We start from the raw sequence: 20,183 nt of genomic DNA on the forward strand, positions 1-20,183 counted from the left end.
AAAGGTATCATGGTAATATTTGGATGTGAACCATAGTAGTCTTTGATATACCCTGGAATACCATATAAATACCATAGTATATTGTGTTTACATGGTTATCAAATTGTTATGCAAATTTTATGCTTTTCACTGCTTAAAAAAAACCTTAAACTAGGCTAAGCTGGTTAGCTGGTCTTCCTACCTGGCCACAGCTGGTTTAGTATGCTGGCTTTAAAAGGGGTTTTGACCACTACCTTAGCTAGTCAGTATTGGTCACCATCTGAACAACCAGCAAAAACCAATTTGTCCAGCTTATACCAGTTACATCCAGATTTAACCATCTAAGACCAGCCAAGCAGCTTTTTTTAGTCAGTATGATATACTGTAAAGGGGCATCTCGGTAAATTAGAATGTTGTGGAAAAGTTAATTTCAGTAATTCAACTCAAATTGTGAAACTTGTGTATTAAATAAATTAGATGCACACAGTTTAAGTCTTTTGTTTCTTTTAATTGTGATGATTTTGGCTCAATTTAATTTAATTTAATTTAACAAAAACCCACCAATTCACTATCTCAACAAATTAGAATACCGTATTTTCCAGACTATAATTTGCACTTTTTTTCATAGTTTGGCTGGTCCTGCGACTTATAGTCAGGTGCGACTTATTTATCCTACCAAAAAAGCATAGAGTGCCCTCTCGCGGCTGTAGATGGTAATGTTTTCTCTTGGTTCTTGGTTCTATATAAATGCGACTTATAGTCAAGTGCGACTTATATATGTATTTTTCCTCGTCATTACGTATTTTTGGACTGATGCGACTTATACCCAGGTGCGACTTATAGTCTGAAAAATACAGTACTTCATAAGACCAATAAACAAAAAACATTTTTAGTGAATTGTTTGCTTTCTGGAAAGTATGTTCATTTACTGTACATGTTCTCAATACTTGGTAGTGGCTCCTTTTGCTTTAATTACTGCCTCAATTCGGCGTGGCATGGAGGTGATCAGTTTGAGGCACTGCTGAGGTGGTGTGGAAGCCCAGCTTTCTTTGACAGTGGCCTTCAGCTCATCTGCTTTTTTTGGTTTCTTGTTTCTCATTGTCCTCCTGACAATAGCCCATAGATTCTCCATGTGGTTCAGGTCTGGTGAGTTTGCTTGCCTGTCAAGCACACCAACACCATGGTCATTTAACCAACTTTTGGAAATGTTCAGTAAATTTCCAGTGGAAATGTAACACTGGACTTCAAGCAACTTCAAGGGCTATGAGCTTCTCCACCCTTCCCTCGAGACACTAGGACCTTGGTTTCCAAATGAAATACAAAACTTGCTCTCATCTTTGGACCACTGGGCAACAGTACAGTTCTTCTTCTCCTTAACCCAGGTAAGAAGCTTCTGACGTTGCCTGTGGTTTAGGAGTGGCTTAACAAGAGGAATACAACAACTGTAGCCAAATTCCTTGACACGTCTGTATCCCTTGACCCCAGCCTCAGCCCATTCCTTGTTCACTCAAATTCTTGCATCGATTTTGCTTGACAATCCTCGTAAAGCTGCGGTTCTCCTGGTTGGTTGTGCATTTCTTTCTTCTTCCACACAACTTTCTGCTATCATGCTTGGATACAGCCTGAATGTTTGTGAAGAGTGTCAATGATCTATCTATCTATCTGTCTGTCTATCTATCTATCTATCTATCTATCTATCTATCTATCTATCTATCTATCTATCTATCTATCTATCTCTCTCTCTCTCTCTCTCTCTCTCTCTCTCTCTCTCTCTCTCTCTCTCTCTCTCTCTCTCTCTATATATATATATATATATATATATATATATATATATATATATATATATATATATATATATATATATATATATGTAATTTTTGTGAAAACATTTGGATTACATAAGATACCATCTGATACCATCACTCTACCTTGTTACTGCTTTTTCTGTATATTAAATGAATAAGCCACTAAGGTTGTGCTTGATTTTACCACAGTAAAAGGGTGTATTTTGGCTTATTGTGAGATGCAGATGAATCACTGTAACTCACGCATAAAACAGTGGCAACAGTAATATGAAAAAGACACTGGTGTTTAAAAATAATCACATTTGTTAAGTCTAATAATGACAATAAGCACTTCTTCAGTCGGGTACTATAGTTAATTAGCTCAACTGTAGATGGTTTATGGTTGCCAAGCAACTTAGCACATTAATATAAAATTCATCTGATGTGCGTTGGCAGGTTTTGTCCTCTGCTCTGTGTGCTTATTCATCCCTGTCTTTATCTCTCTTTCTCTCGGCAGCGCACCTGTACAAGTGTTACGCCATGCGGGACAGCTGTGGGATGTGTTTGAAAGCAGATCCTCGGTTCGACTGTGGCTGGTGTGTTCAGGAGAAGAAGTGTTCGCTGAGACAGGAGTGTGCTCCTCCGGAGAGCATCTGGATGCACCCCAGTGCAGGAAACAGTCGCTGTGCACATCCCAAAATCAACAAGGTAGCACCCGCTCCCATTCTGTCACACCCCATTTAACACATTCAGTATTTACAAGGCTGTCAAACACACTTTTTTATTGTGTGAGCTAGACTTGTACCGGTATTCAGTAATGCAATATATCACGGTAATGAATATGCACAATATTGTTATCGTGGGCACTTCTGAATACCATGATAATTATATTACAAATTATTCTGAATTTGGAATGCATTTTAAGAATACTATTCCCATCAATTGGTCAAAATGCACACCACTGCTGTATGCTGCTTAAAAGACTCTGTGTACTATTTAATGAGCTAACTATGACTCCTATTTTTTTCTTAAAGAGCCAGTAAGATGAAAATTCTAAGCTTCTTATCACTGTTTATAAGTCCTGTACATTAGGTTTAAATCCATCCAAGGTTTAAAAAACATTGTCATTTGGTCAAAATATAATTTTAAAATTACCTCAATTCTCAGAGATCCCCAAACGGTTCGCGCGAAGCTGTTCAAAAGATTCAGTTTCCTTAAACCCCACCTTTCGGTAGCATACTGTGTTCTGATTGGTCAACTTACATAGTCAGTTTTGATTGGTTGTTCCGCACAGAACTTCATGGTAAACAGTGTGTTAGCATCTTTTTGGGGTGAATTATGTCTTATTCCTCTCATCGCGAAGCAAACAGTAAAATAAAAAAAAAACTTGAACAGTCTCGCTGCTTTTTCTTCTGTGTGTGCCTATTCAAGCCGCGCGCTTCAGTTTGAATCGGAATAGTGCGTTCAGCGCGGGGGTGTGATCACATTAGATATAATGAAGGGAGACGTGAAAAACAGACATCGCGTTGTTTTCATATGGATTACTTTATCACAGAATATCTGTTAGCAGCACTTGTTACACTTCATTTTAATGACGTGTTTGTAAATGAAGATCAGCACAGACAAAGGCTGCAGACAGCACACATACTGATTAGACGCTCGGGAGAAAACAAACACATAATTTCGTAATCATACTTCGCGTTGTAATTCGGAGATGCTTGTTGGTCTAAATAAAGTTGGTAATGAACCCTCTTTTATGGCCAAACGCTTTGAAAATCCCGACGTGTACTCACCGAGATTAGAAAAGCAGTCATCAGTGAAATGTTGTGAACACAACAAAAGGGATTTGTTGTACTGCTCTGGTATTGTGGTAAAAATGAATTTTAGCCATTGGTTCTTATGATCTTCATTCTTTGGAAGTGAAAATAAAACAAACTTGCCTTTACAATTAAAAACACACTGTCTCCTCGACATGATGCTATCACACTAACCAGAGCATCTGTGTGGGGGGTGGGGCAGGTCAGAGTTCCGTTTCTCCCAAGACGGTAGGCGGAGATTATTATGCAAAGTGTTCATAGTGACGTACATAGAGATGGGAAAAAGATTTGAAATCTATAATGACTCGTTTCAGCGATTCAGAGTCGACTCCTTACTTTAGAAGCCAATAACTTTATAAATCGTGTACTTTTTGGTTTAATTACTTTGCACATTGTTTACACTGATGGACAGCTACATCATAGACTGTAATACAGGTAATTTTTTATTTCCCATCTGTGTGGCTCTTTAACAAAGATTAATAACTACTGTAGCAAATGAAGCTATTGTGAATGTTAATGGTTAACTAATGAGATTGTAAAGTGATACCCATGGGTCTTTATAGTTCTTTTGCACTATAATCTGTGCAAAACCTTTAACTTTATATATTTTTCTTTATTGTTTTATTTTATTTAAAAGTTCAGTTATTTGTTATTAGAAAAAAGTTATTTACCCTATTATATTAAACTATATTTTGAGCACTTTTTAAAACTAAATTTAAATACCGTGATAATACCGTTTACCGTGATAAAATCACGAGCAATTAATCACAACAGGAAAATTTGATACCAGCATATCCCTAGTGTGAGCATTTATCAGGTGTTGTATTTTGCAGAGCATTGTTGATTATGAAGGTTGCTCAATAGTGCTTTGCAAAGAACCTATGAAGTACATTTTCTCCTGTATAAGGTTTTTGAAAAACGTACTGGTTCTTGTAAATAATATTTTCGTTTATTGGTTCTTTAGATCAGCGTTTACATTTTAGGTTTCTGTTAGAAACCTCAAGTCTTACTGGGTTTTTTGAAGCACAATTGTGGTTTTGTCAAATTACAATTTAAATAAATAAAATATTAAATACAATTATATGAAATATTGTTTCAATACAAAATAAGCTCAGTCAACTGCATTAGTGGCATAATGTTGATTACCACAGTAAAATAAAATAAAAAAAACTCCACCAAGGCTATCCTTAGGCACTTAGCATAGCCTTAGGGGGGTGTCGTGGCCTAGTGGTTAGAGAGTTTGACTCCTAACCCTAAGGTTGTCGGTTCGAGTTTTGGGCCAGCAATTACCATGACTTGAGGTGCCCTTGAGCAAGCCATATGTTAACTTCCTGTATGCTAATGATGGTGTACTATTTCTCAGTTTTTATAACACATATGCTCTACATCTAAGAAAAAGAGACAATAGACCTCCATTTTAAGTTTCCTACAGTGGCTGTGCCAAACAGATCTCTCACTGTGCTTTTATTGCTGTGCAGCGGTGTATTGATGCTAATATATTGCGGTGTGCCAGTGCTGGCAGCTGGCAGTCTAAGAGACAGCGGTGTCTCTCAGTAAGATTAGCCCCTGATACTGGGTAATTGCCAGTGGCACAGTTGCTAATCCGTTAGCTCATGCTTGTCTCTCTGCTTACTTATCGCTCTATAACCAGAACTGAAAGCTTGAATGAAAGGAGAAACAGAAAAGGAAGCGGTAGAGACAAAGAAAGGGAATGGAGTACGCTTGTTTTCAGTTCACATAGAATCGGCTGACTGGGATGTGAAGAACAAACTAAATTTGAGTTTATATTGACAGACTTTCCCCTCCAAAGTAGCTCTCAGATCAGATGTGTTGCCTTCAGAGACAAGACACTAAGCATTGTATGTTCTATCTATGTCTCGTGACCAAACCATGGTCATGTTTGATTTAGAGTTGTAAGTTGTGAAAGATGGAAAAGCTATGCATTTAATGAGTTCAAACCAACAAAACACTGTAAAACATTACCACAGGCTGCATTTTCTTCACAGGCTCATTTTTGAGCATTTGTGGTACATTTCTGATGTTATTAGAGGGAACACAGAAGGGTAGTGAACAAGGTCCAAATAAACACTCGCCAAATGTGTGTAAAATCGCCTTTGGTGAGTAAATAAAAGGGAATTAGTAGCCAGTTGGCCCAGAATTTGGAACTGTAGCAATAAATAGTTTAATTAAAATTTTGAGAATAATTTGATATTTAGCAATGCAAATCAAATCGTCCACTTTATAGTCAGTGGGGATATTTATCATCATTAGTTTACTTAGCATACTAAGGTTTTCATTCCCTCTGATCTTCATGTTCAAGTGAAAATATTAATGTTATTTTATTATTATTTAAATACTACTGAAGTTTTTATATTGTAGTCAATTTGTTTCATTTACATTAAGAATATCTTTATTTTATAGTCATTTTGTTGTTGTTTTTGACATCTTATTTTTTATATATATATAAAATAATTGTATTTATTTATTATTTATTTCAGTTTTAGTTCAGTCAGTAATTTTAGTAGTTTGACCTAAACGTTTGAATGTTGTCATGAAAAACTGAAGTAACTTTAATAAAAATAAAAAGCTTTTTTGCAATTAACAATTTACTTTATTAAATTAAGATAGTTAACGGTAACACAACTAGCAACTGTGAGCAGCAAACTTGTTTATTGGCCCAGGATAGAGCAATAACTTTCCATATAATATCTTAGCACAAGTAATTTTACACTGTGCCTATATATTGTATTCTTTTCTTGCAGTCTGTTTTTTCCTACCACACTCATTCCCTTGCTTCTTCTCCATTCACTTCAGAGCCGTGTGACTTCGTATATTAACCGGTGGATAAGCTTCTAATTTCATTTGGAATAGAGTATTTAAACTGGGATTTTCTGTCTCTGTCTCCTCAGAAAGACCCCTGGGTGTGAGTTGTAATTGAATTTGCTTTATGTCTGTCTTATTGTCTGCTGTTTTGTGTCTCAGTTAAAGCTGTCTGCTTATGTCAAAGTTGTGCTCCTCTTTCATTCTAAGGGCCATAGAAGTTTATAATACCTGGAGAGAGCTAGCTGTAAGCGTTACCATTCATCTAAATGGCAGTAACTGTAAGTTTTGCAATATGCTGCGTAGAGAAACCCTGACAATCATGGGGAAAAAAACCCTCCTAAACTGCTCCTTAGCTCAAGTTTTTCGCAAAAAGCATCTCTTCACTTCGGCATCAATATTGCATTAACTTGCTCAGTGTAGATTTTCTCCTTTCCTAATTACAGCAGAGGAACGCGCACCTAACTGGAGGCAAGAGCAAGGTTTCTGATTCCAAACATTCTTTTCTTTATCTGGGATTTTCTCTCATTATCACACACACACAAACACACACCTTTATCGCACCTCTGTAAACAGCAAGCAGTTCTGATAAGCTTTGACACTGAAATATGTAAAATATACATGATGTTCTGCCTTGTTTTTTATGCAGCAAGATGAAGTGAGACAGGCATGGGAGGCGGTAGGCCTTTGATTGGATGATTTGGTTTATGTTCTCTTCATGTAGGTAACAAATGAAAATAGTCTTAAGCCTCATGTTCCTTTTGGGAGATGGACTTCTGCTGCCGCCCATCCAAGTCTGGCCATGATTGGACGCCACCAAGCTACATGTAAAACAACCCCTCTGAAACCAATTACAGACTGCTTGTCCCTTCTTGTTTCGTTATGCTGTATTCTTTATTGGCATCGCTCTGTACGAAAAGGCAATTTTTGAGTGTATGGTCTATGCGAGGTTCTAAGATTGGCTTAGGGGGAGAGGGATTTGAGAACATATGCTACAAACAAGCAATATTGGATGGGAAAATAGGAATAAAAGGAAGCAAATTAGGGCCCTGGAAAGCTACATAGCTGAAATGACAGTAATGGCAGAAGGTTGTTGCGTTTTTCCATTCTTCAGTAGATTGGTGGAGGCTCTATAAATAGGAGGTTTTCTGGGTGAAATCCCAAGTGAAGCTGTTGTACTCATAAGCAAAGACACTTAACCTCAATTACACCAGAAAGCATACAGCCGTAGACGTACAGAAAAGGGGGTGCCAGACAGAACTGTGTTGTGTGTCTGGCTGAAGTGCTGGTTTTTGACAGGTGTTACCCATGCTGCATTTCTGTGATTGCCAAAAGATGAAGAACCAACTTGCTGATGAATATCAGGGAAAGACCGACAAACAGACAGACAGCAACATCAGGAAAGCGTCAAGCCATGCACACTGTGCAGGTGGCCTGTGGGCGGATGGGATCTGGAAGACTGGGTTCTTCAGATGCCCCAGTCTGCCCCTATTCTTTTCACCCACCATCTTTTCTGATTCCTCCCACTCTCCCATCATTGTCATCCTCCCACGTATTGGATAGGGTTGGGGGAATGCGACACACAAACAGAAATAATCTCGCCACTGGAAATCGTCAGGAGACTTTGTGCATTCTGGTGCACTTTAATCTCAGTAATTGCATATATTTTTTGAAATGTATCATTACCCAGAGCTGATAATGAAGCAAGATTTACTTAACTGTGTATAATTTAACAAGGTCCTGGGGGAGAATGTGTATGTATATTAGTGTTTTCCCACTTGTGTTCAGAGATTTTATTTTTATCTGTCATTTCGCTCTAAGGCTGATTTAATTAGAAATTCATAAATTGTTTTGAACATAATAAAAGACTATCTAATGTAGGTTCATTTTAGTGTAATCCCGAGTGACAGGCTTCAGTCCAAATTCTTTGATTTTCAAGTCAAGACTACCGAATTACAGTACAAGCTCTATCAACACAGCTTGAATCTATTTTGCTTGTTAGGCTGTTGTATTGACATTGCAGTGCGGTCTGAGGAACTGAGGTTCCTGGGGAACTGGTCAGTCAATGAAGTTTTGCGAGGCTGGACTTGCATTGAGTCTGCTAGAAAATCTAGTGAATTCATCTTTCTCAAAAGTGCTCATTGTATCAATACTCCTTACATTGTTCCAGGCATAAAGAAGTTCTGTGTAGTCAGCCAAGCCAATCTCAGTTGGCTGGCTCTTGTCAGTAATGAATTCAACAGGTTTTTATGCCATTCAGCACTAATTTGAAAATGTCTCTCAGATTTCAACTTTGAATTTAAGAATGTGGAATTAAAGTGAATTCAATTTCAATTAAATTAGTGTTCATTTTGTCAGCCATTTCTAATTTAGTCTTAGTCTTTTAAATTACTCTTAGTCTAAGATCCTGTGTCAAATGTGCCTTTTAATTATCATATTTAGTCAACCTTATCCTGTTTTTGTTCATTCATATTTTAGTCAACTAAAAGTTTGAGCATTTTAGTCTGGTTTTAGACCATATAAACTTTTCACCACATTTTCATGATGCTGCATAATGGTTTAACTGAATAATTCCAAATCGCAATAATGTTTTCTATAAAAACAACAGTGTTTGAATAAGTGCATTTAATCAGCAACCACAATCGCAAACAAAATAGTCGAGATCTCATGACAGAACACAGACTGGCTGAATGACAAATTCTGAACATCTCACATGGATATCACTAAACTTGTATTCAGATCATCGTTGGCACTTCCATAATGTATTACGAGTGTGTGGATGGTTGCCAGATTGCCAAAATTAAGCAAAACAGTCTACAGAAAATATAACAGAACACTGAAGCACTGATTTTGGAATTTTTTTACACAGAAGCTCTGATTTGGGGATTTGAACTCTTGATATTTGGAAACCACATACATGAAAGCTTGCATAGTAGAGGCATGAACAGCAGTCCAAAAAATATTTTGTCTCCTTTAAAAAAAAAAAAAAAAAAAAAAAAATTATATATATATATATATATATATATATATATATATATATATATATATATATATATATATATATATATATATATATATATATATATATATATATATATATATATATTTGGTTTGCTGTTTTATGGTAAAAAAAAAAATGGTAAAATGGACTGCATTTATATAGCGCTTTCAACAGACCACATGGCCATCCAAAGCGCTTTACAATTTGCCTCACATTCACCCATTCACACACACATTCACACACCGACGGCGGTGTCTGCCATACAAGGCGCCATCCAGCTCGTCGGGAGCAGCTGGGGTTAGGTGTCTTGCTCAAGGACACCTCGACACTTGGTCAGGTGGAGCCGGGGATTGAACCACCAACCTTCCGGTTTGTAGACAACCTACATGAACCACTGAGCCACTGCCGCCCCGATTTATGGTCCGTTAAATCTTCTGCTCTATTTTATTTTATTTTTTTGTTTTATCCAATGCAGTGCACCAAAGTGAAAAAGTTTGTTAAATCTCTTTTCCTGCCATTCCAGTTCAAATTCTACAGTGAGGCTGAGGCATTACCAAAAACAAAATTAGAATTTCATTGCAAACATTCTTATTTCACACTTGTTGAATATATGGTTTGCTGTGCTACAAAATTTTCCACATAGGGGTCCCCCAGGGCTCCATTCTAGGCCCTCAGCCATTATGGCAGTGATGTAGCTGAGGGTCGGCTCCAGGTTTCTGTGGAGACCCTGTGGTCGGGAGATCAGGCAAACAGAGTACCTATAATTACCTCATGATGGCTGTTACAGGTCGCCATCCTGCTGTTACCACTGCTCATCATTCACCATATTTGTTTTGTCATGCCACACCTGTCCTCGTTACGGAGAATAATCCGGCTAAATAAATCACATTATCCTACTGCCTTGCGCCATGCGGCTCTGAAGCGTGGATCTGGGAGCCTGGGTAATAAGTTTCAATTAGAGGACGGATGGAGGGGGGTTGGAGGGGGGTGTTTCACCAAGCCCAGCATAGGGGCTTCTGCTCCCCTGTGCCGAGGGGTGATTTGTCTTCATTAAAATGCAAGGCATCTGAGTTTGTGTTGGACCTGCAAGACTATAAGGAGCTACAGGGTTCAATGCCAAGACCTGTCCACATACCAGAAAGATATTATATGGTCTACATATATCAGAATGTAAAAAAATATGTCAAAGTATCGTTCTTTTCTTACATTTCCTGGTCCTGCTCTCTGCACATCATAGCAAAATGTCCAAAACGAAAATGTAGTTTGTTGTATTATAGTCAGTTAAATCTCCATCTCCAGTGAAACTGTCTCTATTTCCTTCATTTTACAGCTGTTTCCTGAGACTGGACCACGGCAAGGCGGAACCAGACTCACCATCACTGGAGAGAACCTGGGTCTGCAGTTTAGGGACATTATGACAGGGGTTCGGCTGGGAAAAGTACCCTGTGTTCCTATTGAAGAGGAATACGTTAGTGCAGAAAGGTGGGTATTACATACAGTATTTTGGCTTCAATTTTTCTGTCCTTTTTCAGTACTGTGAATCTGCTTTGAAACAATCGCTACTGTATAAAGCACTATTAAAAAGTTACTTGATTAGAGCCATATTTAGTATTTGACAGAGATTAAACTGAGGCTGTGAGGAATAGAAATACAGTACAGTGTGTTCCGTGGATTATACTGTTGTCTAACATGGCTAAGGTCCATAACACTCTTACTTTTCAATGTATAATCTGTCAATCTCAATCCACAGAGTGCATTTTTAATACATTGTTAGCTCTGGTTACTGATTATTCTTTTAGCATACGCTTCTAGTAGTTCCATTTACTTTATTTCACCACATCGAAATCAAGTATCCTTGCAGTGCATAAATCAGTGTAGAAAATGCATAAACATGTCTGCAGATTATGTCTGGCCCGGCTAGTAAACAGACACAGATTAATTATAGTAATAATATTTACTTGCACCGTATCATATAAATGTATCCATTCACCTTCCTCCCCTTGAGACTTTTGGTAATTTAGCAGTGCTGTTAATCAGAAACCCTAAAGAGGATTCCAATGTTTTTCATCTTCCACAGGATTGTGTGTCTTCTGAATGATGCCACAGGATACCGTGTGCAGGAAGCCCAGGTGGAGGTGTGTGTAAGAGACTGCCTGGCTGACTACAGAGCCCTCTCACCCAGGGCTTTCACCTTTGTGGTGAGTGTCTAAGACACTTAATCCTTAATCAGATCTTCCTGTCTTTTGGATAATTTAAATGCAAAATGGATGCATGTAATTCCAAATGTGCATATAAACGCACTACTATTCAAAGGTTGTTTTTTTTTTCCTCTTTATATGACTTATTTAGCAAGGATGGATTAAATTGACAAAAGAGTTATATTTCAAATGAATGGTGTTCTTTTGATCAGCTTTGCCATTACAGATATAAATTATATAAAAAATTTAATCTAAAATTTTTTTTACAATTTTTTTTATTATGAATGATATAATTGTGATGATGTAATTATAGGTCAACAAAGATACTATTTTTAAAAACTTTTATAAATCTTGCCAACCAAGTTCTATATGCATAAAGTGCATATAGTATTGTGGCCTTTTACTAATAATGTATAAAATAAGATGACAATAACAAACAATGTGCTTCTTCAATTTGTCAATTTCTTCCTTAGACGCCATACTTCGGCCGTGTCCAGCCCGCTCAGGGACCTCTTTCAGGAGGAACCAGAATCACTATTGAAGGAAACCATCTCAACGCTGGCAGCTCTGTGGTGGTCAACATTGGGCGTCACTCTTGTCACTTTAAAAAGTGAGCAAATCTCTTCTTTATCTTTTGTTTATCTTTAGTTTGTGCCATTGTTTAGCAGTTTATATCTTGCAATTGCAAGATATAAACTCACAGTTCTGAGAAGGAAAACAAGCTTTCAGAGTCTAATAATAAGGCAAAAGCCCCAAACATTGAAAAAAGCATACAGTTGTCTGTCTTGCTATTGTTTTATCCATCCATCTCTCTGGTTTTCTTTCTAAGTTTGTGTTTCTGTCTGTCATACAGTTTCTGTTTGTTTGTTTGACTGTTTTATATGTTCTATAGGTTTTGACGGTTAGCCTGTTGGCTGTTTTGGTGTAGCATTGGCCAACGTACAATCTCCACTTGCTCTTTAATGTTGTTCTTTTCTGTCTCTCGCTCTCTCTGCCAAGTTGTCTCCCTCTGTCTTTATCTGTGTCCTTCCAAAAATCTGTCTTCAGCTTCTCACCTTAGCACGTCAACCTGTCATTCCTTCAGTCAAAATGCCTAGGCCCATTTTTTTAACCACCGGCATGTGTCTACAGCGTAAAGAGACACTTTGAAGGCAAGAACATCAGCCATGTTATGGCACAGGCAGTCCCAGTCGATTGTGTGCTTCCGTTTGTGGACGGGGACATTGAATGAGTGTTCCTGCGTCCACCTGTCTATCTGTAGCACCAGACCGCTCTGCATTGCAGCAGGGAATAAACACATTGTCTCGCTGCCAAGTCTCAGACATGAGAAAGGGAGAGAACGAGGATTACCGCGGTTCTTGCTGACTGAGACGTCAGCCACACCTGGTCTCAGAGCCAGGATTCACTTCATTCACTTCAGATAGAAAGTCCACTTCCTGTTAACCCATTGTGCGAGGTTGTTAAAGGAATAGTTCATTCAAAAATCAATGTTCTCTTATCATTTATTCACCCTCACATCATTCCAAGCCTTTCTTCCTTTCGAAGAACGTTCACGCTGGAGATTAGGGCCATTCATTTCTCAAAAAGTCTACCCAGAAATTTACAGTAAATTAAGTCATCGTTTACCCCACCACATGTCATTTTAAACTTATAGGACACTCTTTCTTCTATAAAACACATTAGGAGAAGTTTTGAAGAATCTTCACACTCCTGGCTTCAACACAGTGAAAGTGGATGGAGACTAGGGGGTTTTCATGCCCCAAAAATCCACAATTACCCCACGTCATTTGAAGCCTGTGTGACTTTTATTTTTCTTCTCCGAAGAAAGTTGGGAAAACAGCGACATTTCATCTTTTATTAAGAAAGAGAGTCATAGTTTTTGAACGACATAAGGATGAGTAAATGATTTCTCTCCCCTTAAAGTATCATGAAAGTAGTACACATATCATATGCACTATGTTCTAAGTCTTTATAAGCCAAAAATATATATATGAGGAACAGACAAAAATTTAATTAAGTATTCACTGAAAGTCTGCGTGACAATCACATGCGATATATCGCCCATCCCTACTTGATAGCTGTAGTCCCTGTTGCGCTTTCATTTCATGGAAAGTGCAGCTTGGACATTTTGTGAAACATCTGCTTTTATGTTATTCAGAAGAAATACTGTCAAACAGGATTCAAAAGCCACAAGATCTTCGTTTTTCGGTCGAAACATCCCTTTCAGATGCCCTGCTTCTATTTCGTGTGTGTTTTGTCTTCCATTCATAATATCCAGTTCATTCATATTCAGATTTATTCTACATGTCTATAATCCAAATTACATATTTAAAATGCTAAATCTCAAAAAAAAAAAAAAAATATCCCAAAGCAATGATTGCAATTCTGCACTTCATGCCATTGAATGTCTGTATATTTTACCTTTGAGGAAATTTGTGGCTTATTCACTCCACAGATATAAAAAGATATATAAAAAAAATAACTCTCTCTGCACTATTCCATCTTTTTTTTTTGTGACAACCACCTTGTCAAAATATGTGCAGTCTTCAGAGGATTTCTGGGGTGTGCATCTTGAAAAGCGTTCCCATGGCAACGTGTTAAGGGGATGAGCATGGAGATTGCAGGCACGTCTCCAGTACAGAAGGAGATAGTGAAGCAGACTGAGAAAAGCAGAGCTAAAGTCTTTGAAACCCATATGTTTGTTAACACAATGATGGAGCTTTATCAAACATACTTAACTCTTACCGAGTACAGAATCTGTGTTGTGATAAAATAGAAATATGTTGATATGCTTACTCGGCACATGATCTGATTCTGATGAGAATTACAGTAAAAACTTCAGTTGCTCTTTCTCTAACGCTTCGTCCATGACTGTAGGCGGAGCTCTAAAGAGATCGTGTGCGTGACCCCGGCCGGCGTGATTGCGGGAAGCACTCCAGTTATGGTGGACATAGACTCTGCTGAGCTGAGGAACCCCGATGTGAAGTTTAACTACACAGAGGACCCCACCATCATGAAGATAGACCCGGACTGGAGCATTGCTAGGTAGGCCACACAACAGTTGCATGGACCATCGTTTGAGTTTAAAATTGCAACATTATGATTTCAGAATAGAATGAAAGCCTGACTGCAATTTTTGTTGTTGTTGTTGTTTTTGTTTTGTACCATGGCCTAGAGCTTTGTTTATGTGCCTTAATATATTAAGCAGTAGTCTCTTTCCTGATCTTGTCCCTTTTATTCCTTCATTGTCCTGTAGCTTCGTAAAGCAAAACAAAAAACAGGTAATAATAATAATAATAATAATAATTATTATTATTATTATTACATTTTTCTCTTTTATGAAGATGGAGGACAATTATTATTGTTGTTGTTATTATTACATTTTTCTTTTTTATGAAGATGGAGGACAACTTTTCTGTAAATTCAAGTTATTTTTAAGTAACACACATTAAATTTATTTTAACTATATTGTAGATTGAATGCCTGTTTACACCAAAGATGATAACTGTAACAATAACGATAACTATAAAGTTTTAATAATCATTCTAATTCTAGGAGAATAGGGTTGTTTGCACCTCGACTATAAATATAATTACACAGAGAAATTATATTTTTGAAATCACTTAGAAAACGCTAAATGTGCTCGATGTTTCACATGATGGACTTTAGTCAGTTGCTGGCCAAAAATGCTCACAGAATTTTTATTTTTTTTTATTTTTTTTTTATAATTTGTACGCTGGATCTAGACATGTCGATCCTCAACAGAAGGTATTTTAAAATGTCACCTTGTTGTTTTTTTCGGAGTGGTTAGCATGTTCTCCAACACATGCTCATGTGGTAGTCATTGATTCACAACTGGCCCACTTTTTGTCAAAGTTCCCTTGTCATCATTTTCTGTCATCTATCTACTTTCTATTATTTATTTTAAAAAAATGGCAAAATTTAAATTGTGGCAATTCCTTGGAAGTTGATACAACAAAGAAGTAATAAAAATCAATATGAAGCCATTTGTATTACATTTTCACTTGACACATGCGCAGAACTCATTAAGAGGTTGAAAATTAGATTATTTTAGGGATCAGATGTCTGCACCTATGAGAAGAGCTGCTGTCAAGTCATGATTTTGCAGCTTTCCAGGGAGGAGCAGCGATTTGCACTAAAGCATGTCTGGTCTGTCAGTGTCGGGCTGAAATGAAAACACAGAGTCCATAGAAACACCATCAGGTGTCCGATGGGGCAGGCAGGATGGAGCACTTATCACCTGCATCTTCATTGCTCCTGCGGGTTATAGAGCAAGCTCTTTAAAAGCCTGTAGATAAAAAGAAGCTCTTAACACACTCTCTCTCGCTCCTTCTCTTTTTCTGTCACTCACTTTCTTATTTACCTTTGTGTGGGGTCAGCAGTATGCTCTCAGAGAGCAAACAAGTGAGAAATGTAAAGCTATAGAGCAAAGCTTTTGACTTTATGCATTTAGTGGGTATCTGTGTATTTTTTTTTTTTTTTTTTTTTTTTTTACAATATTTGAATAGTTGCTGATGTTTCTGCCTACTTTTATGTTCCTAGTCTCAGACTTGAAGCCAGACCTCTTACTAAACAGAAAAAGGTCTGGTTCACATTACAGCTTAATATCAGCCAATAATAATAATAATAATAATAATAATAATAATAATAATAATAATAATAATAATAATAATTCTGTTTTAGAAAGAAAGTGTCTGTTTAAACATCCGCTCTCAGTGATACATTTAATTTGGCACAAAATTGTATAATATATATGTATTGTCTGTATAGTATGTAGTACTGTCAAAAAAAAGATTTTTTTTTTTAATATATTTTATTTTAATTATTGTATAATTCTGTAAAATATATGAGTCAATTTTCATATATTTACACAACTGTGAAATATGTAAAATATTACTTGAGTTTGACTGAAGAAATTCTTGGCTTTTTCTTCTTCAGGAGTCGGTTATGTCACGACACGCGTATTCTCACAACCGTGTGTCTGTGTGACTGTGTGTTTTGTTGCTGACCCAGGCCACTACAGTCAAGTGTGCACTCTCTCTGTTGAGTCCTACTTTGAAAGGGGCCATTATCCCCCAGGAGTGTGTACAATGGTACCTCTCCTCTCTTCCATCTGCCTCTGAAAAACAAACGCACACACCCAGGGATCAAAGCAGTACCGGAAATAACTCTGCATGTGCAGAAGTCGCCCCTAGCTTGAATAGACCTAACTGGAACCCAAAAGTTGTGGCCCTAGAGCCTGTTAGTTTGCGCAGAGTGCATCTATTGATTTGAGCTGAAAATGCCCTTCAGGACCATGGCACAGCAGGTGTCACAGAGGCAAACAAGCAGAGACATCAGCGAGACTCAAAACCACATACCTCCTGTGTCAACAAGCTTGTGAACACAAGACGTTGGTATAAGGAAATAGGGAACCCACGGCAAATTAGTATCTTAAAAATGATTTTGTGTTCGATCAGCCAAAAAAAAAAAAAAAAACAGAAGCCCCAAGGTACATATAGCATCATCAAACAAAGACGGATGCCAAGAGAACAAAACAAACAGGAAACAAGTCGGGCTCAAAACTAGCTATGCTAGTACATTACAGACTCGAATATATACAGACAGACTCCTTATATACTATATATTAATATGCCAGTATAATATCACTTAATATAACCTTTGCTGAGTTATTTCAGTTAGCTGAAATTCAACTGACAAGATATTTTCAGCTAGCACCTCTGGATTAATGTCATTTGAAGGTAACACTATTGAACTCTTGAGTACTGTGGTTGATTTCTGCCACAGTAGTAGAATAACAGGGCTGCATGCTTGCACTACAATAAGTGTACAGTAACTACATACTTTTGAGCACTGTGACTGGAATGAGATATCTTCTCAGATAGTAGTGGGCAGATGATCTATTTGTAGGCAGGGTGTCCTTTTTCTTGTTCCCTGAAGCTTGTACCTGAGTTAAGAGGGATTTTTCACTGAGACAGGCAGAGATATAGAAAGAGGAGGGACTGAAAGAGCTCCACACATACAGTATAGTGAGCTGTGGACGAGCAGGTCTCCAAACAGCTGGTAAAACAAACTGAGCTGTAGGGTTAACAGATTGCCTATTGAACGAAATTAAGTTAAAGGGCTAATCAGTTAGCATTAGCATTTAGCTGCTTGCTATTACTAAAAAGAGGCATGTACATTTGAGGGAGGAACATTCTCAGCCTAGATGTAGATTTTTTTTTTTTTTTTTTTTACCAGATTAAATCTCTCATTTTACAAATTTAAAGTGTATTAGCCTATAATTAGCCTTGAAGCTGACACAAGCTGACTGAAAGCTGTAAAAATAATATCACCAAATCTCAGCCTCTGTTACGACTTATGAAACGGGTGCCGCATATGTAAGAGGTAGAATGTCTTTAAACGCCTGGCTCTTTGCGAAAATCCTTTTTGTGTCTCATCACCAAAAGTGATTATGGGATATATTACCTCTGCTCTGTTTTGCCTCCCTTTGGGAGGAAAAGCTTGATAGACTGATATTTCTTCCGATTTCAAGGCCAAGAGTTGAGCTAGACTGTAAGATCGGGTTGTTGTGTGAGATCTGTACCCATCATGTTGCGATGATGACTTCCTGTTTCTCTTCCCAGTGGTGGGACTCTGCTGACGATCAGCGGCACCAACCTGGCCACCATTAAAGAACCCAAGATCCGCGCCAAGTACGGCTCAGCAGAGTCCTTCCATGTAAGTATTCGGTTTCCTTGACCTTTACCTTTCCTGAAATCTACCTTCCACTTCATTAGGCTCTTCCTTACTTGTTTCTAAAGTTAATTTCACAAAAGCTTTCACATGTTCCCCTGTCACTGTGTTACTTAAGGTAACAGCAACACACAATCCTAACCAGCATTTTTATCTTGAGAAAGGTCAGAGAAGTATCTCTGTGTCGCTTTTTGTTATTTTCTTTTTATAAATGTATTTTCCTCACAGTCTCAATTTAAATGACCTCTGTGTTTATCATAATCGCATTAAAATGTTATAATGTAACATTTGAATTATCTGACGTCCCTTCTGCTGTCACAACTCATAGTTTGTGTCCCATTTAATTGAAATTAGGGTCAATCAATTAAATATTGTAATACACAAAATATGTCATGCAAATTATGTTATGCATTTAAATGATCACATTTATTTATTCAGTTATTTCCCCTGAGAATGGCCAAAGATAGATATGATTTAAAATACATTACAGTACTTTGCAGAAAGTACATTCAAAAGAAATTGGTGCGAGAAATAAACAAGATCAGCAACAAATATTATTATTATTAATAATAATAATTTTTTTTATTTATTATTTAAGTAGTCAGATATTTGAATTAAATTAATAGCACAATGTATGTAATGCAAATAGTACAATGCTTTTAAATTATGTAATTTATGTATTTGGTACATAAATGTATATTTATTTTAATAATTTTCTTTTTTTGTTGTTTATTTATCAATGAACTGTATATTGTTTTCATATAATTGATTATTTATGGTTTCATATATATATATATATATATATATATATATATATATATATATATATATATATATATATATATATATAAACGTATACTTCATTTTTATAATGAACACATTTAATTGACACTCAACATAATAAATGTTGTAAAAAAATAAAAAAAATAAAAATAAATGAAGTTCTGTCTCCCTGTTTCCCTACTTCTACTCAGAACTGCACAGTTTTCAACAACTCCGTTATGGTCTGCCTGGCCCCATCGGTGGCTGATTCAGATAGAGGCTTTGCTGAGACTGGCAGTGGACCGGATGAGATCGGCTTCTACATGGATAACGTCCAGGCCCTCGTGGTCGTCAACGAGAGCTTCAGCTACTACCCGGACCCCGTCTTTGAACCCCTCAGTCCCACAGGCATTCTGGAGCTCAAACCAACATCTCCCCTAATCCTGAAGGTGCACATCTCTTCTTTCAAGTGGTTGATGGATCTGTGGTTATTGATGTGAGGTTAATGTGGCCAGTTTGCGTCATTTGCTGATCATGTTGCCACTTGTTCTGCCCATATTTTCATTTCCTGAATAAAAGCTGCAGAAGAGCACTGCAAAATAGCTACAGTAATAACTAAGTACGAATTTGTCTTCTCCATACCTATCGCTGCGTCTTCATCCCTTCGTTTCTAAACTTCAAAATGCTGATCACAGACACAGGGTGGTTTCTCCTGTAACGAAAGCTTCTCTTTTCTTTAAACCAGCTGAGGTGAGAGTCGAGACATGTCGGGTGATATTTCTTTGTTAAATGGGAATTTATTAACGAAACATTTTTACTTAATGCCCGATCCCCCGCTTGGCCCGTGGGGGGTGGGATGGCGGGGGGTGAGGGGAGAAAACAACCTGATGCATTAGCAAAGCGAAGGAAAATACGAAAATGCAATTTGGTGAAATAATCATGGATATTCTGGAGATGCATCACATTCTCCACGCAATTAATTTCTCATCTAATTTGATCTGGGGTTGGCAGTACGGATGAGATGAGAGAGAGAGGGAGCGGAATTTGCATTAAAGAGCGTCATTCC

The 20,183-nt window shown here is 37.3% G+C and overlaps 1 protein-coding gene across 1 annotated transcript in view; it reads left to right on the plus strand.

Annotated features, from left to right (window-relative positions):
* LOC127971207 (plexin-A1) overlaps nt 1-19,617 on the plus strand; it is a 29,783-nt gene extending 10,166 nt beyond the window's left edge. Inside the window, exons 5-11 of the mRNA XM_052574070.1 lie at nt 2,281-2,471; nt 10,732-10,883; nt 11,479-11,599; nt 12,073-12,209; nt 14,477-14,644; nt 18,247-18,340; nt 19,330-19,617. Coding sequence (XP_052430030.1) covers nt 2,281-2,471; nt 10,732-10,883; nt 11,479-11,599; nt 12,073-12,209; nt 14,477-14,644; nt 18,247-18,340; nt 19,330-19,617 — 1,151 coding nt within the window. The remainder of the gene's footprint in view (nt 1-2,280; nt 2,472-10,731; nt 10,884-11,478; nt 11,600-12,072; nt 12,210-14,476; nt 14,645-18,246; nt 18,341-19,329) is intronic.
* The last annotated feature ends 566 nt before the right edge of the window (nt 19,618-20,183 follow it).

Source organism: Carassius gibelio, chromosome A4, assembly GCF_023724105.1.
Source record: "Carassius gibelio isolate Cgi1373 ecotype wild population from Czech Republic chromosome A4, carGib1.2-hapl.c, whole genome shotgun sequence".
Classification (NCBI taxonomy): Eukaryota; Metazoa; Chordata; class Actinopteri; order Cypriniformes; family Cyprinidae; genus Carassius; species Carassius gibelio.